The following is a 23,692-nucleotide window of genomic DNA, read 5'->3' on the forward strand; positions in this document are numbered from 1 at the left end:
CTGGAGGCTGGTCCAAGCTGCCATAGTCTGCATATGAGTTAAATACAGTACTTACATTGACCCGTGGATAACTTGACGCAGATTTTTTGGGTAAATTTTTTAACATAAATTTCTACACTTATACATGAGTATATACAGTAAATTACATGGTCTTAATAAATTTTGAGATACCCTGAGTCCCATTATTGGGAAAATAACTAAGTAAAACAGTTATATTTTTGTTTTTGTTGTGGGTTTTCAAATCATTTCCAACTTACGGTGATACTAAGGCAAGCCTATCACATGTTTTCATAGCAAGATTTGTTCAGAAAGGTTTTTGTAAGTGCCACCCTCTGAGGCTGACAGAGTGTGACTTGCCTAAGGGCACCCAGTGGATTTCCATGGCCAAGCGGAGATTCAAACCTTATTCTCCATATCATAGTCCAACGCTCAAACCATTACACCACAGTTGCTTTTTTTGTACTGAGGTCATAATCAAATTACATTGTAAAAGTAATGTAAAGAGTATGTACAATTGTATTGCTTCGGTTGTGCAACAAAGAATGTCTTTAGTTCTTTTTAAGGGCATTCTTAGATACATTTTTTTCTTATGATTACTGAGGTGTTTGTGATTTTTTTTTTTAATGTAACAGAAGAAACTTCCATAATGAATTATTTTAAAAGCTGATATTCAAGATTTGGATGCTATTGCTCTGAAAGTATCACTTAGAGTACATGTACTCTCTTCCTGTTACAGGCTGTAATCTGAATTGTGTGAATTAATCTCTGGCTGGTTAATGGTCTAGATATGTGCTTTTCTGGTAAAATTAAATTACTACTATCAAAATGATTTTATACAAATGTATGGTACAGCTTAGGGATGCAAAGATTATTTGCAGTTTCTCATCTTGATACTCTTGTCAAGACACCCTATAATAATAATTAAATCCACTCCCTTTCTTCATTTTATGCTATCAAAAAAATTGTAGACTTGAATAAAATGTTGGTCCTTGCAAGAGAGCTTAGTGTTTTTTCATCGATAGCAGCAACATGAAGGAAAACATGCAGAATACATTGTGGTTGCACAAAAATGTATTGTGCTCTATACTCTTCGCATAAAAGTCCTGAGATGTGAAAAATTGTCCCCCCAAATGTGTAGAACTTTTGTAATGTCACCCAAGATTGGGAATTTCAATAGAACTTAAAGTTTTCCATTCTTACAAGAAAAAACACAATAAGGGAAGTTTTATGATAATTATATAATATCTGAGCTGTTGGACAGTTCTTGGGGAGTCTTATCAATAGATGGCTTTCCTTCATGACGTACCCTTTTTGTGGGCTTTCCAGAGGCATTCGGTTGACCATAGTGGGAGGAAGGATACTGAACTAGATAAATTTGGCCCAATCCCATAGCACAGTCTTAGGGGTGAAGCAGAGAGCCCTGTAGGATTGGCCTCTGGCTGTGATTGGGCCATGAGCATGGCGACAGCATGGTCTGCTCCCAAAGTGGGCCACCACTGTAGGTCCCAAGCTGCGTGGCCAGAAGCCAGATTTTTTTTCTGCTCCTTTTTGCTCCAGCCCTTTGGACCAGAGCACAAAGTCAGAGCAGCTACTGGATGCTTTGGAGTGTGTGTAGTTTGAAGGCCATGCCCCCAAAGTGGCTAGAAGCTGTTTAATTTGGCCCGTGTGTTCCAGGCCTTAGACAGAAGATTTAAGTGAAGATCTCCCCTGTCTATTCTCTCTGTGATGCTATAATGATTTATCTGCTGCTTATTCACCAAGACAAACAATACTAACTTCCTGCCTGACACTTTCTGTGTAAATTAATTTCCTTTTAACAACAGCAAAAATTGCTGTAACTTAGGAACTGTTGGGTGGATGTAAATCTGCTTATGATCTGTATCTCAGATACTGTCTCTTGCCACATTTTACATATATGTACTTTTTAGTAGTGTCTAGTACTTTTACAGTACCCTTGCATTTATTGTGCAGAATGAGAAACGATATCAATACAAGGAAAAATGGATGTGACATTAAAAGTGAAAGTTTATATTAGTGTCTGCATAATGAAAAATAAATAAGAAACAAAAGAACAAAAGAAAATACAGTCTATAGAGTGCTGCTCATGCAACCTTAGAGCTGCTTTAGGTTGTGCAGATGGCTGTAACAGAAGAAGATGGAAAACCAGCTTTCTTCTTGTGCAACTCTGAATCCTGCCTCCGTTGTTTTGTACTTAGTCTGCCTAATGTATAATTCTTCTTCTACTGTAATCTTTTAATAATCTGTACATTTCCAAATGTGCTGTCCATTTATCAGTTTTCATTATGTTTCTTTTTCTAGAGAAGTAAATTGTCTAGCATGAGGGACACAATGGTATGAGAAAAAGCTTGATTTTGTGTATGTCACCATGATTCCCTATTTGTTAAAACAAGGCAGGCTTTGATTAATCAATCTAAAATGTTTAATCTCAGTAATCTGATTTATTCAGTCACATAACAGAAACTGTCTGTGTGCCCTGCTCACTGTTACTGAATTGAATTAGTACATGTCATGTAGAAATAATCTCTTATGAATATGATGCTCTAGGTATTCTAAGTTAGATTTTTTTACCATCAATAAAAATATGTAGGAACTATTCTTTTGTTTATCTAAGGTCAAAGTGCAATTTTTTTTTAAAAAAATCTAATTTTTCCTATACTACATATAGAGGTAAACAAAGGACTGGGCATTATAAAATGTAAGAGACTAAGATCAAGGCAGATCTGTCTCGCTACATGTCTTGTATTTTAGCAATTGGACTCATGGATCACTCTCATACCTGACATTGTACATGACTCTTGCGAGTTTAATATTTGGGTTGTATGGACTGAGATTATGGTTTAAATCCTCTTGTTAGCTTCCACCAGAGAAGACCCACTGATAATTTAGTAAGCCAACACTTAGGTATTCTCCTCTGACTCAATGGATCTGTTCTAGTTGTCTCTAACAGTAGTATTCTAGCCCACTGCCATTTTTAGCTTCTTGGAGGAAAAGGAGTAGGAAAAGTGGGAATGTTAGCTTTATATTTCTTATCCCTGACTTTCATGTTCAGATTTTATCCTTTTTGGTTATTCATATTTTATAGTTAATATTTGCTTACCACTAATCATAAATAATGTTATTCATAAATCTCTATTTGGAAATGACTACTATGCACATAATTCTGCATTTAATAGCAAAAAAACGCCCTTTCTACAATTAAACCAGTACTTGGATTACAAAAATCAGTTAGATTCCATTATGAAAGAAAAGTAGGATATAAAGTAAACAAACTAGTATATAAAGCATCTAATATTTTAATATATTTTCATGCTCCCTGAAAAGCAACCTGCCTTTTTAATGTTTTTTAAAGAAAGAAGAAGAATAAAATTGTTAGCACTGGAATGGAGGAGCATATCTCTGCTATTCCAGAATTCATTTTGTTCTTCATAATCCTAATCAATTAGATGTAGAATCATCCCTGACAGATGACCATCCAGCCTCTGTTAAAGGCCTTGAATCTCAACATGATATTTGTTCATATTTTGAATAGGTGAGTTTGGAAAGTGTTGGCACCTTGCCAAGAGGTACAGGTTGATGTCCAGTTCTTCCACAATATGAATCAATACACACTGAAACATATAGGGAGAATTTTGGCAACAAGTGAATTTGAGAGGAATTAATGACTTCATTTGTCCTCGCTTAACATCATTACTTATCTGTCAATGTGGTTCTGGGATATTTTCCCAGTCATAACATGGTCCATGAAAAATAATATACCTGGACCATAGAGGATTATGAACATCTATCAACATAAATGGGAGAAGATGTACTTCAAAAAGGAACAAGATAGACTGTTAATACAAAGAAAATATTTCTGTGTAGCAGCTCCCATTTTCAAAGCAGTGTCCCTCTAAGGGATTTGGGCTACATGTAACTAAATTTTCAATGCTCTACCAGCATGTTTTGGTTTCCAAGCCTGTCAGCACGTTGTAAGATTGGTGACCAAAGATATGGACAAATTCTGATGGGACAAGAAGCTGATGACAGCAGAATGGGCTCTGGTAATTGGAGTTGTTCTTTGTTTCCTTCATTGTCACTGGACATTCCTACTAGAAAATGTTGTATCACCTCTCAAGGCTACAGGGATTTATATTCCATGTAAAGAAAGTTCTGTCTCATGATCTCACATGTATCATTACAGAGTCCTTGGGGTGTTCTTCCTGGTATTACATAGCAAAAGTCTTCTTATTTGATTTAGGCCTGTAAGTGGCAAAAGCCTGAGAGACGGGCTTTCATATGACTCAGTGACCTTCCCACTAGGATATGATTAAAAATTCAGGGAGCTCTAGAAAAATGTCACTGTTTTCAGAAGGGAGAGTACTGGAAGAAATGGAGTACAGTTTTGTCTTGCTTGTTTTAGCCCCCTTGCTTTTAGGAGTGATGCTACTCAACAGAAGAGGAAACATCTCAGAGCCTATATTTCACATGCAGTAAAATACAGATTGTATGAGACAATGGGGTTTATAAAGTATTTGTATAGGACTTTAGGCCTTTTTTGTACAGGGCCTGGGCTTTGAAGCTGATTATGCATCTGGAGTTTGGAGGAGGATGAACCTCCATGAGGGGCATGAAAAGGGGCTCATTATTGGTGGTACTGGAAAGATTGTCTCAAATGACATGGTCCCAGGGATATTTGATGGCCAGGGTCTACAAAACTGAGAGATAGCTTTGGATTGTGGCCTTTGTAATTAATTAACCATTATTTACCTTTGTTGAAATCATTGTATAAACGTTAGATGCTAGTAAAACTAGTTGTATAAATGCATCTGAGGAAGGAGACTGAGGTCTAAGAAAGCTCATGCTTCCAATTTCTTTCAGTTAGTCTCAAAGGTGCTACAAGATCTCTCTATGTACTGAATCTACAGACTAGCACGGCTGTATCTTTGAATTATAGTTGTATAAATGTTAGATACTAGTAAAACTGCTTTGGTAATCTAGGATATTGCTGATTTTTATTTTTGCACATATTACTTTGCCTCTGTTAATTAAGCTTTGGTCATGTTATTTGAGCATAAAACATGTTTAGAGCAGCGCTATTACTGAATTATTAATCTGAATTCTATTTTTAATGTAAAGATTATGAGAGAAAACATTCCATACCTGTTAGCCGGTGAAAGAGCAAGTTTGTGCCAGAAATGCTTGATTGTCCCTGTGTAGTGCTTAACAATTTGGATTGGTTGCAAGTTATCAGTAATACGTTTCTCTTATTTTGGTTAAACTGAAGTCATTGCATTAACATTTAATTATTGTATGCTGAGCCAGTGAGTCCTGAGCTGGAGCACAACTTGCTGATCAGCTTTTTATCACGTGGTTAAGAAGAATAAATATCATGTTCATGAACAACACCCAAGTCTTCAGCATTACACAGCATGGCAGCATTATAGGAGAACTGGAAAATGTGGCTTTGTAATTTGTTTAGGTGTAGAAAATAACTTGAAGAAATGCATTCTGGATTCTCTTGTGATTTGAAAAACATCTAAACAAAACAAGAAATAATTTAATATATGTGTTCCATTATACTGTAGGAGAAGTGAGGATCAGAGAAAGATTGGGAAAAGAATGAGTTAATACATTTCTAGGCATGATCAATATGGATGAAGAGGAGGAATAAAAAGAGAAGAGAAGTTGGTTAAAAGGAATCTTTATTCCTTACTCAGATAACTTTCTTTGGGAAGATATATGTCTCTGGAATGCAATAATCTAATTACTTATATAACTATAACTTTTTGCACCCAAAAGAAATGAAAAATGTTGCCCAGTTTTCCTTTAATGGCATGATAAGCAAAGATATTTTCTCAAAGACCTAGAACTTGCATACTGTTTTACTCAATTTACTTGGAGCGTGTATGTACCCAATACAATCAGACATGTTGGTTCCTCAGCTAACAAGAGCTTGTCTAACTGCTTTAAGCACAGGCACATGTAGTCAGAGAGTGTCAAAGTTTGCCTTGAATGCCATGTTAGGAGAAAAGCAGGATATACTGTAAATACAATAAATAAATAACAGATGACAGGAAAATGAGCTCATGGGGTGGGGGAGATGATGTTAGTATTGTCAGATGCTGAACATAGTACCATACACTATTCTTTTGTGACAATGCATGTAAAATGTGTGAGAGAATATTTTAATCATTTTTTCTTGATTGATTCATTCAAAGAGGTTCATTCTTCCACAGTTCAGTAACATGTAAAAGTTTCTTTCATTCATTTCCAAACAGCTGATACTTTGCTTGCTAGTAAGGAATGATGACATTCCGTATTTGTTTCTTCTTGTTAATGGATTCAAACAAATCTCATAAGAAGGCACATTTGCACTCTGTTGAGTTTCCTGCTTTGCAGCCTTCCAAAACACCTGACAGTATGTGAGACAATACAATGTTCGTAATGCTTTCTGTGATATTGATGAATGCTAATGTCAAACCAAAACATTAGAGCAATAGAACATGGTTAATTGCTCCCTCCAAGGAGTTTTTCTTCTTAGTATTTCAGCACCTTTTATGTCATGCTCTTATATTTAGTCTTACTCAACTATATGTTGATCCCATGTATAAGTAGAGGGCAGGTTGTGGGGGCAAGACTATGGATTTTGATATGACCCATGGATAAGTTGAGGGTAAAACTTTGAGGCTCTCTCTGTTTGTATGTGTGTGTGTGGTGTGTGTGTGTGTGAGAGACTCTTAAAGAAGAAGCAATAGCCCACCACTGTCTCTGCTTCCCCAGTGGTTCAGGTGAGAGAGAAAATGGGCAGAGAAATCTGAAATAGCTGCCATTGCATTACTGTATCAACCTGTATATGAGTTGACCAAGGATTATAGGGTCAATTTTGGGCATACATTTTCTGACTTATAGACAAGTATATACAGTAGCTAATTATGTGTTATTACAGCCGTCTCTCCATATTTTCAGGGGTTAGGGGAACAAGACCTCTGCGAATATGGAAAATTCGCGACTAGCACAAGCCCTGCCCACCTCCTCCTATGATGCATGGGACAGGTGAAGGAGATGGGGAGGCTCACACTGAGATTGCGCATAATCAAATTCATGAATCTCATGTCCGTGAATATGAAGGGATGACTGTAGTTGCATTCTAGGGTACAATTTTTATCTTCTGCATTTTGATTGTTATTTGTGGAAAACATACATTTTCAGAATTTTCTAGAAATCTGAGTATTTTAAGCTACATCTATTATCATATATCAACATTTTAGATATATTAACACCTTAACCTTTTGGTTGTATTTAGTTTTGTTGTATTCAGTCTTAATCATGTTGACATACTTTAACTTTGTTAACAACTTTATACATAAACAACTGAATGAGTTGCTCAGTCAGTAACAAAGTCCAAGATTCTTTTTGTATATAACAAAATATATCTATTCTTACCTATGGCCATACCACCCTGAACACGCCCGATCTCGTCTGACCTCGGGAGCTAAGCAGGGTCGGGCATGGTTAGTACCTGGATGGGAGACCGCCTGGGAATACCGGGTGCTGTAGGCTTATATATATCTCCATTCTTACATAATTATTTGTTTGAGTTTTGGCCCAATACAAATATCTTTTTTATTACTTTTTAAAAATATAATGAATTCATTGATTTAGATCCTATACTCTGGAACAGCAGAAAACAAGCTCACTCCATCTTCCACATGGCATTCCTTTTGATAATTAAAGATGGCAATCATTTCAATTTTTAGTCTCTCTGTTAAATGTACCCACCTCCTTCAACTGTTGCTGATGTGGCTTGGTTCCAGACCCTTTATCATCTTGCTTACTATTTTTCTGAAAACTTTCCTATATTAAACTGTAGTGTTAGGAACTGGAAGTTGTCTTCCAGCTGAGATCTGATCAAAGAAGGGTAAAGAGTTTTGTTTTCTCCCCTTTTCACACATATTGTTATCAAGCGAGGTATCATATATCCTATCTGATTTTACATGCCTAAAACATAGTATCTATGTTGACATTCTGATGAAATTTTCTTGAATCCTCATTCAGTCGTCTGGGTTTTACTACCTAACAAAAGTGGGTATAATGAAATTTTGATGAACATGCCTTTTCTTTCCTTCATCCAAGTAATTTATAAAAAAATTGAACAAAACTGGCCTGGAACACTGTGGACACCACTTGTCATTTCTCTCCAGAGAGAGAGATTTCTTTGGGTTGGGACTATCAACCAGCTACAAATACACCTAACTTTTATCACTTTTCTTGCAAGAATGTTACAGGGAGACTTGTCAAAAGTCACGCTAAAATCAAAGATACACTAGATTGATTCTATTCCTTTGATCTGGCAAGCTTATCACTCTAACCAGAGGGAGAGAAGATTAGTCTGGCATGCTTCATTTGGCTCTTAGTAATCACAGCAACTTGATGGGTCAAGTTGGTCAGATCAACCTTTTCTCCTTTTTGAAGATGGTGATTACATTTTGCCTCCTACAGTCTGCAGAGACCTTACCTTTGCTCCAATTATTCACAAAGTTTGTATAGAAAGGATCCAAGATTACATCTCCAAGTTTCTTTAGTACCCTTGATGCAGTTCACTTATCCCTAGAGGTCTGAATTCAAGTATGTATGTGTCCCTGTGCCGCCTTTTCATTTATTTGGTGATGCAGCCCTACAGATGTTGTTGGACCAAAGTGCCCAGCAATTCTACCCAGCATTGCCAATTGTGAAGAATGCTAAGAGTTTAACAACATCAGGAAGGCTTAACAATTCCCACCCTTGCAAAGAAATGCTTAGTTTACCTTCTCCTGCTTATTATGTTTGAGATCAGTGGATAATGACATTGAAAGCATGAGGTAAGAACAACTGGTGAACATGGTCAGCAATTACTGTTCTTACGAGAAGAAACAACATGTAGGGAATGACTGAAGGAAATCCCCGCTATTGAGAAAACAGCTAAATCTTTTCACATGGGTATTAAAGAGAATCTCCAGACAGTAATAAATATTGGGACAAAGACTCAATATCCTCAGTAACCACTTTTATTAGCTATAGGTAGACAGTGCCTAATCGTTTAAATATTTAGCTAGTATTGAAACTTTGTATTAGTTTTCATTTTATATTCTTTACCTATTTTTTAAAAAATATTATTTCCTTTGAATCTGTGATGCATGACAGGGAAAAATTACAAATGAAACAATTACAAATAACTAAATAACATTACTGTAACTAACCCAACATATGTCTAACTAAAATAAATGTATATGCCAATGTTTACTGCAGAATCTGTAAGTCTTGCTTTCTTTAGTTACCTCCCCATTGTCAAATTTTAAATGGTAAGCTCTTTTGGGCAGGAATCAGTCAATAAAAGACCATGCATATTAATAATTTTATTCATTGGCTGATTTATGTATCTTAATAGTCACTGGTCAAGCTATATTTCCTATTTATGTATTGGGGTGTTCCAGGTTAAATATATTTGCTGCTGCTGCTGCTGTGTACCTTCAAGCTATTTCCAACTTATGATGACCCTAAGGCAAGCCTGTCATGGGGTTTTTCTTGGCAAGATTTGTTCAGAAGGGGTTTGCCTTTGCCTTCTTCTGAGGCTGAGAGGGTTCATTTAGCCCAGGGGTCACTCAGTAGATGTCCATGCCTCAGGGACTCAAATCCTGGCCTCCAGAGTCCTAGTCTAGCGCTCAAACCAATACACCATGCACTTGCTTGTATATCCTAGATGCATGATGAATAATACATGAATTACATGTGTAATATAATATCCTTGTCATTTACTTACTTAGAAGATCGCATGTCATATATTGTCACTATTAACTAAGGAGGGTCCCAACATTACTTATATATACTTATAACTGTATATGTAGACCTAATAAAACAATAGGGGTAATGAGAATAGGTCAATACCCTTGTAAATGGAGTTTTTGTCCTATCTGCAAGAAGGTTCAACCATTTATAAACATAGCTGAGAAGTGTCTTGTGATGTGAAGAAGGTTCTTTTTACTTGTAATATTAAGGGAGTCATAAATCTGATTGCACTGTCCTTTTCAAAGACTAACAAATATAGTATTGGCACTGCCAGTGATTATATAATAGTTGTTAGTATACTGCATCAAATTATGATAGGTATCATTTAGAAGTCACGTCATGTTTCTGACAAGTTCTGATTTCTCTTGGTTTACGCTAGAAGTTACATGGGAAGACCAGCAGGAAAAGGTGAATGGTACAATAGCTGATGACAAATCATTGCCGAAAAAGAAACATCATACTCAGCCAGGTTGGTCAGGGTTTGGAAAACCACCTGAAAGCATGAGACTATAAAACTGTTACATTTCATGCTTTTGTAATGAGTGTGTGCTTAATGTATCTTTTTTTTTTAGTTTGTGACTTTTTAGTATGTAGATATTATTTAGATTAGTCATGTGACACAGTTTGTTTTTTTTAGTGTAGCAAAAATAGAGCCACTTGTGATAGAATGCACATTAATTAGAAAAAGAACTTGGCTTAAATTAGATATTAACTCTCCATTTTTGAAATGTTCCATTCTTATTTGACTTAATTTATATAGTTGAAAAATTAGGAATTCGGACATGTGCAAGGTTGTTATATGACCTAAGCCATGTGATTTGGGTTTTTATTTTTTTGGAATTTGGGCAGGGCTCATTTGGGGAGGAAGGAGTCACATGATTCTTCAACAGGGAAAAATAGAAAGGGAATTATTAAAAATAAGTAAGAGAAGAAATACAAAAAAATGTGGGGAGGGGTTATTTAAAAAGCAAGAAAAACAAGTAGTATTATTTGGAATGAATTGTTAGACTCATTCTGAGAAGGGATCATATTTCTTAAATAGGATGAGAAAGCAAGCATGCAATAAATAAAGAATCTAAATGATAAGAAGCTAGCCATTCTTATACAAGAAAGTGTACAATTTGACTTTTAAACAAATTGAGATATTTGTTGTTGCTGCTGCAGTCAGGTGGACTTTGACTTATGGTGAATAAGAGACTTCTTAAGAGCCCCGATCATCAGCTGCCCTATTAAGATCTTGCAAAGTCAGAGTCAATCCAACTGTATTGTGGTTTTCCTCTTTTCTTGTGCCCTTCCACTGTACGAAGCATTATTGTCTTTGTCAATGAGTCATGTTGTTTCATGCAATGTACTTAGTATAACTGTCTCATTTAATCATCTTGGCTTCTAGGGAATGTTCAAGCTTGATTTGAACTAGGACTCATCCATTTGTCTTTTTAGCAGTCCATGGTATCTGTAGAACTCTTCTCCTGCACTACATTTCAGATGAATTGATTTTCTTCCTGTTAGCTTTCTTCACTGTCTAGCTTTCACATCCATACATAGAAATCAGAAATATTTTACATAGATAATTCTGGCTTGTATTTAATTATATATTTTTAGAATTGAAGATCTTATCTAATTCCTGCACCAGCACTGCAAGAATAATCTATCTTGACAACATCAGGTATAAACTCTGCTAGAACACAGTCTCATAGCCTGAAAAACCCACTATGGATGCTGGCCATGAAAACCTTCGACTTCACATATCTTAGAATAATAGAATCATAGAGTTGGAAGAGACCGCAAGGGCCATCCAGTCCAACCCCCTGCCATGCAGGAAATCCAAATCAAAGCATCCCCGACAGATGGCCATCCCGCCTCTGCTTAAAGACCTCCAAGGAAGGAGACTCCACTACACTCCGAGGGAGCGTGTTCCACTGTTGAACAGCCCTTACTGTCAGAAAGTTCTTCCTAATGTTGAGGTGGAATCTCTTTTCCTGTAGCTTGTATCCATTGTTCCGGGTCCTGTTCTCTGGAGCAGCAGAAAACAAGCTTGCTCCCTCCTCAATATGACATCCTTTCAAATATTTAAACAGGGCTATCATATCACCTCTTAACCTTCTTGACACTGCTCTAACTGCCATGTCTAGATGCTGTGGCATTTTGGGTTGTAGTTTGTTGTGCCACTCTGAGAGAAGGCTATATGCCTCCCAAAACAATTCCTAGAATCCCTCTGCATTGAGTCATTACAGTTAAAGAGGTGTCAAACTGGATTATTTCTGCAGTGTGGATGCAGCCATAGCTGGTTCATGTGCTTCATTTCATATCTGCTGTAAAACAGTGAAGATTTCACAAGAGTTATATTAAGATTTAATGATGTTCTGTAGGTTGGTTTAGGCCTGAGTTTTTCTTGGCTGGGGACTGGGTAAAAAAAACTTTAAAATTTTGAAGAGAACATACCCATGGCTGTCTTTTCTACTTCTTTCTTCAAATTAAATTGGATTTAGTAGATGAACATTAGTTTGCCAGGGAAGCATTGGTCTAATTGGAAAATTATCCATTAGCCTCTACATGTGGAGGTTGATTTTCTGAAGGAGAGAGCCTCCATGAATAAATCACTTCATAGTAAAACCTTTCTTGTTTCATGGTTACCTTACACTTCCTGCAAGAAGGGGATGGGTAGTGCCATCCTCACAGTATATAGATCAGAAATGCCTAAGAATTAGGCTTAGAAAAGGAAGCAAGTCTGATTACTCAGTGGGACATACCTCAGAGCAGACATGCATTTCAATTTGAGCCCAAATTATTTAGACTACTGTAAATAATCTCCATCTTTATTTGCATGCTTCTTTTGTTGACACACAAGGCATACTCCCCTTTTTTGGTTTTCGTAGCTACCTGTTCAGTTCTTGCAGGAGGTGTATCCTTCCACTCAGGTAACCATAAAACAAGAAAGGTACTACTGTGACGTGGTGGTACAGTACTTCAAATTAATGTAACAATATTATCTTTCTTTTAATTAAAATACTGAATTGAGAATCTAATCTGCCAAGAGTTTCCTCCTGCACCATATAGCATAATTATTGAAGGACCAAATTTTGGATAACGGTCAGAGAGACCCTTGAACAAATAAATGGGTATCGACAGGGGAAGCGTGTCCCTGCTGGTGGTCTTGGACATCTCAGCGGCTTTCGATACCATAGACCATGGTATCCTTCTGGGGCGCCTGGCAGAGGTGGGTATCAGGGGCACTGCGCTCCAGTGGTTCCGGTCCTACCTCTCCGGGAGGTCCCAGATGGTGCAGCTGGGAGACGTGTGCTCCGATGAGAGGGCCCTTAAAACAGGGGTCCCTCAAGGAGCCATTCTGTCTCCCATGCTATTTAACATTTACATGAAACCGCTGGGAGAGATCATCCGGAGACATGGGGCGCGGGGTTATCAGTACGCTGATGACACCCAAATAATCTTCTCTATGTCTCCGACTGATGCAGTGACTGAGGATGGCGTCTCTCCTCTCGTGGCCTGTCTGGAGTCAGTAATGGGCTGGATGAGGGAAAACCGACTCAAGCTGAATCCAGAGAAAACGGAGGTACTCGTGATAGGTTCCCCTGGTCCAGGAATGGCGGTGGTTCCACCTGTCCTGAACGGGGTCACGCTCCCTGTGAAGGACTCCGTGCGCAGTCTGGGGGTGCTTCTTGATTCGTCCCTTCACCTGACTGCTCAGGTGAATGCGACGGTCAAGAGCACCTGTCACCAGCTTCGGCTTATTCGCCAGCTGCGCCCATACCTGGCCCAGAGGGACCTTGAAACTGGGGTACATGCTCTGGTAACCTCGAGACTGGATTTCTGCAATGCACTCTACATGGGGCAACCCTTATACCAAACCCGGAAGCTACAAATGGTACAAAACATGGCAGCCAGGCTGGTCACTGGTACTTCCAGGGCCAGCCACATTACACCGGTGCTAAAAGATCTGCATTGGCTGCCGATCCGCTTCCGGGCGCAATATAAGGTGTTGGTGATGACCTATAAAGCCCTAAATGGCTTGGGCCCAGGATACCTGAAGGACCGCCTCTCCCCATATATTCCGTCCCGCACCCTCAGAACATCTGGGCAGCAACTACTTAGGGTTCCCGGGGCCAAGCTTGTCTCCACTACCAGGAAGACATTTTCCATCGCCGCCCCGGCCCTTTGGAACACGCTGCCCATAGAGCTCCGCTCGGCCACCTCCCTGGCCCAATTCAAAAAGGATCTGAAGACCTTCCTTTTTGGCAACGCATTCCCCGACTAAGTTGTCCTACGGACCTCCTTCCTCCTCACTGGCAAGAGGACCGGCTAACTCGGGGCTTTTCAGTTTTTTATTGTAATGTTTTTAATGGTGTGTAATGTTTTTAAAATGCTGTAAACCGCCCTGATCTGAGGAAGGGCGGTATATAAATAAAATTTTTATTATTTATTTATTTTAGATAAACTATGATAAGATAAAACTGATAAGTTCTGAATTTTGTTTTTTCACATTTTGTGTGTGTGTGTGTGTGTGTGTGTGTGTGTGTGTGTATATATGTGCCGCCTTTCTCCCAGTGGATTTTGTATAGATATGGAAATATTCTTAAGGCAAAAATATTTATATATGTGAAGATTACATTTTGAAGACTCATATTCTATGAGTGTTTGATTTATATCAATTGACTGTCTGTTACATCAGATATACAGAGGCCCTGAGTGAAAAGAAGTATGATTTTCTATTAAAATATCAGGTTAGATCAGTAGTAGCCCACAGGGTAGAACATGGTGGGGAGGGAAATGCAGATGGGGTGTTGGTGTTGGTGGGGTTATCCAAGAAAGGAGAGAGATGATCCTTATATGAACTGTGATGTGTGTACACAGAAACTCACACAGGAATATCAGCCTTCCCAGCTGTTCCTCTGGCCACTAGAAGCTCTAAATCAAGGATGTTCTAAGTTCTGGCTCACTGCAGAAGTCATGCAGTTTTGACCTAATCTTATTTTCAGTGTTGCTTAATTTACCTATTTTTTTAAAAAAATACATAGGTGTTTAATGAATACTCATTATTCTTGAACATTCCAGAAAGCAGTAGCTTTGTCTCTTCTTGTAGAAAAAAAATTGACTTTTTTCCTGCTTTTCTGTTTTGTTAAATTGGTCATCTTCAGTGAAAAAGGCTGTTAAAAGGTTGTGAGCTAATTAACAACATGGATGAGGACAGATTTTAGGGATAATTTTTAATTTTACTCCAAATAAATGTTTGAGCAAGCTGAATATTCCTGGACTAAACTGAATCCACCAGTAAACGTATCTCTCCCCCTGCCACAGAAGTTTGCACTTGCTGCTCTGGCCAGACAAATATAACACTACTTTTCTTTTTCTTGGTCACTAACCCTTTTTTTCTTTTCCTTTATGGTTTAAATGGATAATTTATTCCTTTTAGTGTTTGCTGTGTTTTCTTTTTCCCACCGACTGACTGCACTACAGGTTTCTTTCTCAAACAATTGTGGTCCTTTCTCTCAGTGTCAATTTTTACCTACTGAGTACATCCACTCACGTCCATCTTCTTTGTGTCTCTGTCTGTCCATTACACGATGTGATAACAGAAGAAGTGGACTCATCACGGAGAAGAAACCCAGGTCTGTCTCTTCTACTGGTTTTTCTCTGTTCTATTTTCCTTCTAACTTGTCCTGTGATTTTTGTCATTACATTTCTGAACTTTCCATCATTTGTGTCTATATACATTATTTTATTCTGTTCTTTCATTCACTCATCTCCCATCTTGTTTGTTGTTAGGAATATAAACATTTAAAAGGCAAACTGCCAGGCTACAAGATAGGAGCAATATTTTATAAAGGGTTTTCAAAAGGTAGGATGAGAATTGGGCTAAAACCCCTGATTCCCCTAAACTGGAAAAAAGCTTGTTTTTTTTTTTCATCCTCAAATTTTTAGTCAATTTGATCAGAGTCACATTTCTAATGATGTATGTGTATCATAGCCCAGTTTCTATCCCAACCTTTCCACAAAGCCAAGTGTTACAACCCTTCCTGGATTCTTCTAAATAGGTAATACTGAGAGTCTTCACTAGTTTTGATCAAATCATCTCTGGCATAGCACAAGAAATACATTCCTTATAGTTTGTTGTTGTGTTGGTGTACCTGCAAGCCATTTCCAACTTATGATGACCTCAGGGTGGGTTTTCTTGGCAAGATTTGTTCAGAGGGGTTTTTCTCTGAGGCTGAGAAAGTGTGACTTGCCCAAGGAGCCCTGGAGGCTCAGTGGTTAAATGCCTGTACTGCAGCCACTCACTCACAAACCATAAGGTTGTGAGTTCAATACCAGCAAAAGGGCTCAAGCTCAATTCAGGCTTGCATCCTTTTGAGGTCACTAAGATGAGTACCAAGATTGTTGGGGGCAATTAGCTGACACTTTGTAAACTGCTTAGGGAGTGCTTAAGTGCACTGATAAGTTGTATAGAAATGTACTTGCTATTGCTTGCTTGCTATAAGGCCACCCAGTGGATTTTCCTACCCAAAGTGGAATTCAAACCTTGGACTTCCAGAGTGATAGTCCAACACTCTCAAAGTACAACCTTACACTAGCTCCCTTTCTTCTATAACATCCCACAAAGTGATTTTTTTCCTTCCTATACTTACTGATGGCAAAAATACCTTTGTGGGACATTGTCTAATACGCTGGATAAATTCTCTTTTCCATTTTTACACCCATTTTATTTCGAGAGTACCTTGGTTTAGGAATATAATCCAACTACAGTTTGGCTACAGTGAACAGATTTTGTGCTGTTATATGCAGTCTCCTTGCTCTTCTCATTTTCACTTCCCCAGTTTGAACTTAGTTTCAAGTTGAGAGGCAAGAAATAGTTTACACAAAGCATGGTATGTCTGTTTCAGATGTTATATCAACTTATAGCATTATAGCTATTACCTGTAAGAGGCCCAAGATACATACAGTATACGTTTTCTAAAGTGGCCTATATTTATAACTCCATTGTCTGATCTACAGTGATGCAAAGACAGGCAACAATTTGGAAGACTAAGAGTAAAGATTCCCGCCCTCTTGATGATTTGATGTTTTAAGATTTGAATATTTTGTTTGTTCCACTTATTACAAAGTTTTTTTTTAAAGATTGTCTAATTCTGTTAAAGTTCAAGTATGTTGTGTTGCAAATTAATGCTTAAATTGATAGGTGGAGATGTATGAAGATGTATTTGTTATGTTATTTGAAATCCTATTTTTCTATAATGAAGAGAGTTGTTCATGGCAAAACTAGTCTGAGAGGGATCTGTATAACTTTAAAAACATTGATTGGGTGGAGATGGCTGATGTTTCAAAGAATTCAGTTCCTCTGTAACTTTTTTCCACTATAGAATAGTAGGCAAGTAAAAAAGTTGTGAGTGTGCATTAATTACCTACTACATGTTGTAAAATATGTTGCATTGGAGAAGAACATGAAGGGTGGGTATTTTTAAATATCAAGAGCACTTCTTATTGTTGAAGGAGGATAAAGAACAAATCCATGATAGTATGGTATATGTCTCTGGTCTCCCAACAAGCCAGCTCATGCCGCCACCTATATGCAATATCTCTCTCAGAGAGATTCTGCACATCAAATATACTGCTACATATTCTATGGTTTCCTACACATTGTGCTGATTTTTAGGGCTGGAGCAGATGAGTGAAAAAAAGCGGCTTGTTCCTGGGCTTTCTGAGAGCGGGTCAAAATCCTGCTGTCCACACGGCCAACTTCCAAAGTGGGCCAAACACCCACGGGCAGTCCACTCCACACAGCATGAAGCAGCATGGCATCGTTATTTTTGTTTTGTCACTTCCTTACCATGCATGTGCAACATTGCCCAAATGCACCATCTGCTACCTCCAGTTACCTCCCTTCCACCCAAATGTAATTCCATTGGACATCTGCCCTGTGATCAGCCATACAGTTGTATGTGTGATGCACCTCATGTACAGTGCATCAGTGTGCTCATTGCTACATTGGCAAAGCATAATCATGGAGCCCCCCCTCAATACATGCCCCTTTCATCCCCCTTCACCACGTATCCCCTGTTGGACAGTCTGGTTTGTGTATGTTTTAATTACATCCATTGCAGTATTGGCAATTGCATTTTTGCTTTGCTGCGTCCTGCACTGGCGCTGGGCTGTTTATATGCATTCTGATCATACACATTTTCTGTCATTATTCTGAGTATTCCAGCTTCTTTTTACTCCAGTTTTGTATCACTTTTCACCTGCTTTCTTCTTCTGTGTCATCTAAACACCCCACCTTGGTAGCGGTTGGAAGTCTCTTTATTTGGCCAAAACAGAATATCCCTTATTCACTTTTGTTCCTTCATACTAAATTATAGTGATTTAGAGAGAAACAATTCCAGTTTTTAAACCTTTTTTATTCTATTTTAAATGTCTATTTCTCTTTCATTTAAAACAATTATTTAAGTGGAAAATAAGCAGAGCAAACAAAGGCTAATATTAGTGTGACATACATTTTACACTGCAATCTCATGATGGAAGCATACTTTTTATTCTTTTCTTTGCAGCTTAGGAGTTGATAACAGGATAGTGAAATCTCCATCTTTGCTTTTTGTTTGTGATACATTGTCTATAGTACTTAAACATTTGTGAATTTCACACAGCCGTGGGCAAATTCAATTTAGCTGGCATATAAAACTATTTTTAAAAACCTTTCAAATTCAGTAATCTAGTTATATGATCCACAACACAATTTTATTACATTAACAAAATCTGCTAAGATAAATTGAATAGTTATCCTTTGGAAACAAATTTCAGGAGCTTCTCCTGTATATGCAGTGAATTTATTCAAAACATTTACTACTGATTTGGAAATCTCTTGCCTCTCTGAGGAATAATAGGATGTTTTCATTACTATTCCTTTAATTCTATTATTCCCTCAACTGACCTGTTGAGGATAGTACTATTGCTCCTGCTGCTCTTCCTCGTGCACTCAGTGATTTACACGTGTAGGTTGTTCTTTGCCTGCACAGAGCTGGTCAGAACCTTCCAGAGCTTTTGGTAGGAGCCTGATCAATTCCACTCTGTCCACATATGCTCCTAGATAGATAGGGTCATAAAGTTGGAAGAAACCACAAGGGCCATCCAGTCCAACCATCTTTATTATTATTACCCTGCTCTTTAGAAATGCTCGCAGAGCAGCTTACAGATTAATGAGACAGTTCCCCGGTCTAAAAAGACATGACACAAAAGGAGTAGTGAATGGTAGTGGGGAAGGTGATCAAATCCAGCAGATACTACTGGTTCTGCTCTCCCTTTGAGGCCAGAGCCATGCCAGATGGAATGGAGGGAGGATCCTTCTTTTATCTCTGGGCTCGACATGGTCCCCTTCCTGCCCCCTTCTCTTCCTCTGCAGCCAGGGCCATGGCTTCCTCTGGATTCACTGATACTTCTGTCATTGTTGCTCAGAAAAGATCTGAAACTATCTTTCCCTTTTCCCCTTTGCCATTTCACATTCCTTCTGTTCTGTCCTAATCTATCCTTCTCTGCGTCATACTCTGCCTCTTCCCCAAAATGGGGACTCAGTCTTTGAAGCCCTATGGCCTTGAAATCATTCTTCAAATAAATTACTCAAGTGCAAGAAGAAGATCCTGATTACTGACAAGCATTCTGGATGTCTCTTTTGACTGGGTTAGACCTATATAATTGGGAAGTGCAAGCATTTTATGAGTTTTATCAAATGGGCTATGTGAAAACAAGGAGCCCTGCCTTACAAGCTTCAGCTTCAGTGAAATTTTCCCATCAGCAGGTTCTAGTTCCATCACTGTGTTTGAAGTTTTCTCCACAATTGCTTTTCTTTCCCCAGATAAATTGATGCAAAAAGACCCTGAAGATCAACCAATAAGTACCTCTTTGCTACTGATGTTGGTGCTACCTACTGTTCAGTCAATAACGAAAAGCCCTTCCAGTAGGCCAAACTTACTGAAAAATGTCCTATTTGAATAAAGACCACCATCAGAGAGAAAAAAAGAAGGGATAATTGTAAGCAAGTCAGTCTTTCTGACTCTTCTTGACATCTTATTAGGTGTTATTAAAGAGTCATAAATTGTTTTAGAAAAAGTTTGCAAATCACATCAGCACATAAAAGAAACAGCAGTCACAACAATTGAGAACCACACACACAAGCTAACATTTTATGTCACAAAAAGTACATCAGATTGACAAAAGTTCACTAGACCAAAACCATCTCAACATATTTTATCCAGAAAAAGTATTCCAAAATTTGCTAAGTGTGAAAGATGGATTGTAAATTTTGTTGTTTTTATTACAATATTCAATCAAGGACTAGTATGCTTAATAAAAGTAGCCAACTGTTGGATAATTTCTCCATTCTTCAGCATTGTCTGTCAGATTTTCTTTAAAGGAAATTCTCCAGAGTTCATCTAACTAAATTGAGAAAGCCTTAGGATCTTTGCAATACCTACCTATAACCAATCTGTCTGCTAACATTACGTATCCTAATAGTACTTCTTATTCCACAGAATACTGGACAAATTGTACAGAACTGACCAATTAGGATGTTATGTTACCTTCTGAATTGGGAGTTCATAGATTTCCTGAAAAATTGCAAGTCCAGAACTGATTTTTAGTAGAGCAAAGCCACCACATATGTAAAAATGAACCTATATCATGTTTATATTTCTAGAAAAATGATGATAATGCTGTAGTTAATTTGCTAAGCTTATGAATTTTGTAGTGCCATTTCTGTACTAATTTTAGCATGTCTTCCTTTTTAGCTAAAGAAATTGAGGAAACAGACCATGAGTACATCTATACTGGTTGCTTAATCTGGGGCCACTCTGGAGCATTATGCGCTAGACTGGCCCTGGACATACCACAATGGTGATCACACACACTAGCCAAATCCAGTGTGATGCTGTGTTATTGTCTACATGGGCCAGCTGTGCTGACACCAATTCAGCCCTATTGGCCCATCTCCCTAGCTGCTGCAGCTGCTGCTGCTTCACTGCCCAAGCAGCTCTCTGCAAGAACCTGACAATCATTATCATTTCTGCTGAGGTCAGAAGAGCCAGAATGGGGCACCCCACCTTATGATCAACAAGAGCTGCATCTGCACTGCAGAAATTAATGCATTTGACACCACTTCCATGGCTCAGTGTTATAGAATTCTAGGATTTGTACTTCTGTGATATATTTGGTTTTCTCAGAGTCACCCCATTCTGAATTCAGCAGAAGTGATGACATGCCAGTACTCCTTGTGTTCAGGACACTTATAACATTCATGACCCCATTCTCTTTGTTGCCAATGAAGATACTGCAGTTTTGATTCATAGCCAGCTTTTATTCAGAAGTGACCAAGCCCTCAAGAAGACTCTTCCAATAATGGTTTCAATCCATCCTTAGTCATGGAGCCTTATTGCATGAGAAAAGAAAATGGAAAGGGATTGTGAGAGTAGCAGCTTTCTTTTTGCCTCTCTGTGTAGGACTTCCATTCTCTTTTCCAAGGGAAGCTGTCATAAAAGTGTGCAATTTGCTAAATGGACTTTTCCAGTATGACAAAATACACACTTTTACGACAGTCTCCCTCAAGAAAAAAATGAAAGTATTTTAGTGGCATGCAGAGAGGCATAGAAAAAACTGTGTCACATACAGTTCTATTAGTGGTTTGAGCATTGGATGATGACTCTGGAGACTAAAGTTCAAATCCCTTCTTGGTCATGGAAACCTACTGAGTAACCTTTAGCAAGTCATATACTCTCAGCCTCAGAAGAAGGCAAAAGCAAACCCCATCTGAAGAAATGTTGCCCTGTGATAGGTTTAGCTTAAGGCCATACATCAGAAATGACATGAAAGCACACCACAATGGTGTCATTCTGAAAGTTTATGTGAAAACTGTGCTTCTGTTGTGTGTAAATATTTAATTATTCCCATTATTCCCCAACATTATATTTAATTATATTATTAGTTGATTTGTATCAAGACATATAGTTTGTTTCTTAAAATTTAAGCAATGAAAAATTAATTCTGTCAGTTCATTATGTATGACTTTTTGATGGGTGACTTGCTCTATTACTGAACCTGTGTTGTATATTAATGAAATAGTGCCTGATGGAGAAAACAGTAGCTATAATTATTTTCACAAGTTAGACACTGTTTTAGTTATATCGTATACACAGGCAGGGCTAGAGTAATGGATAAAGAGTGTTGAGTACTACAGTTTTTTGGGAGGAACATAGAAGAGAAGGGAATAAATACTGGACATTATTGAAAAACAATAGTGATTCTATATTAAATATGTAAGAATTCCACCCTGTAAAATAATTGTACTCTGCAAAACAGTGACTCTTTTGGAAATGTAATCACAACAATTTAAGTGGATTAGAATTGCTTTCAATGAAGTAGCATTAAAGGGGGTATGAAAATATACCCTTACACAATTTTGCTTTCAGTCTAACAGGGTGGTAAGGGATATCGTATCTTCACTAATTGGTCTTGAGTATACTTTAGTAACCAGATAATTGATAATAGTGTGTTATTTACCCTTAAGAATCCTTAAGGTATTTAGGGTGCACTTAGGAGAAATACATTACGTTGGTGATATAATATACATGAAGGTTTGATTCTGCTCCCCCCCCCCCCCTCATATGAGAGAAAACACTCATGCTCAAGCCCCATTGTAGTCAACTGCCATTGACAATAATGGGGCAGGGTGATCCATCCATGGATGCTCAAGTCTTCAGGTGGCTAACCTGCAATATGGCCCACTGTAGTAACATCTTTCTACAATGATTATAATGGTTATAGATTTCATTATAACACACTTATTTTAGGTTTTTGTTTTTGAGTTTATGTTCACATGCTTTATTTTTCTAGTTATATTTGAATTATACACACACATACACACACACACACACACACACACAGAGTCCTCCCTTCGTTCTCGTGGTTTTGGAACCCACATCCCTCGCTTATACATGAGGGACAAATGGAGGGAGAATGAATGGGGCATGCGCCCGTGGTGTGCTCCTGTGCCCCTGCGCCTATATTCAAGCCAATGGGGCTTGAATATAGGTGAAACTCTTTTCACGAGGGGATCCCCTGTGAAAAAGGAGGGGTGATTCGTGTGTGTGTGTGTGTGTGTGTGTGTGTGTGTCTGACATGGAATCCAGATAGATGGATCACTCCGTTTCTGGTTCCAAATGTAAAAACAACACAAAGTCTTGTGAAACCTATAGATTTATTTATTATAGAAGAAGCATTGTGGGCCAGAGCCTGTCTGGAATATCTGCCTGAGTAAAATGTTAGTAGTGAGGTCAAAAATGGATGAAAAATAAGAAATAGAATAGGGATGATTATGCCAAAGATTAGGTGTTTAAAATACTTACAGTAACTATTCACATAGTAGCATTAATAAACATCCTGATAGTGATGAGTTAATTGAATCTCAAGTGTGATTAAAAAGCCATTATTTACTTTCAGTCCAGAACTGAAACTCTAGAACTAAACTTGTTGATAAGAGTTAATTCAGCAGTTTCATGATAAGCTCTCCCTTTTAATTTCTTTTATTTGAAAACAGCTAGAGAAATTGATTACTTCAGCAAATGCAAAGTAGCAGAAGTATTCTGTGTAATGCAATGTCTAATTTGGTGTTACAAATATCTAGATGAGTCCATACAGAATACTACTTCTTTGTATGTTTGCTGTAATTTATGCATTCTCCGGTGACATGATGAGATTGTTATCATGTAATGTTGCTATTTGTGTTCTGGTGGAAGTATTCTTTGAGTCATAGGTATTTATTTACTCTTATTTATTTTATATCCTGTTTTTCTGCTGAATGGAGACCCAAGATGGTTCA

The 23,692-nt window shown here is 37.9% G+C and overlaps 1 protein-coding gene and 1 pseudogene across 49 annotated transcripts in view; both read left to right on the forward strand.

Annotated features, from left to right (window-relative positions):
• Window positions 1–23,692, forward strand: part of RIMS2 (regulating synaptic membrane exocytosis 2) — a 454,948-nt gene that overhangs the window by 343,301 nt on the left and 87,955 nt on the right. For 35 of the 49 annotated variants that reach the window (XM_089517761.1, XM_089517766.1, XM_089517768.1 and 32 more), the window contains 2 exons: window positions 10,202–10,291; window positions 15,414–15,446. The exons of 9 other annotated variants lie outside the window; for them this stretch is intronic. In XM_089517761.1, the coding sequence (XP_089373887.1) occupies window positions 10,202–10,291; window positions 15,414–15,446 (123 nt within the window). The remainder of the gene's footprint in view (window positions 1–10,201; window positions 10,292–15,413; window positions 15,447–23,692) is intronic. 5 more of the 49 variants (XM_089517774.1, XM_089517813.1, XM_089517798.1 and 2 more) reach the window with 2 other exon arrangements.
• On the forward strand, window positions 7,442–7,560 carry LOC149317563 (5S ribosomal RNA; annotated as a pseudogene).

The sequence above is a fragment of the Sceloporus occidentalis genome, unplaced genomic scaffold, assembly GCF_023333645.1.
Source record: "Sceloporus occidentalis isolate IW3139 unplaced genomic scaffold, rSceOcc1.0.p SCAF_3, whole genome shotgun sequence".
NCBI lineage: Eukaryota > Metazoa > Chordata > Lepidosauria > Squamata > Phrynosomatidae > Sceloporus > Sceloporus occidentalis.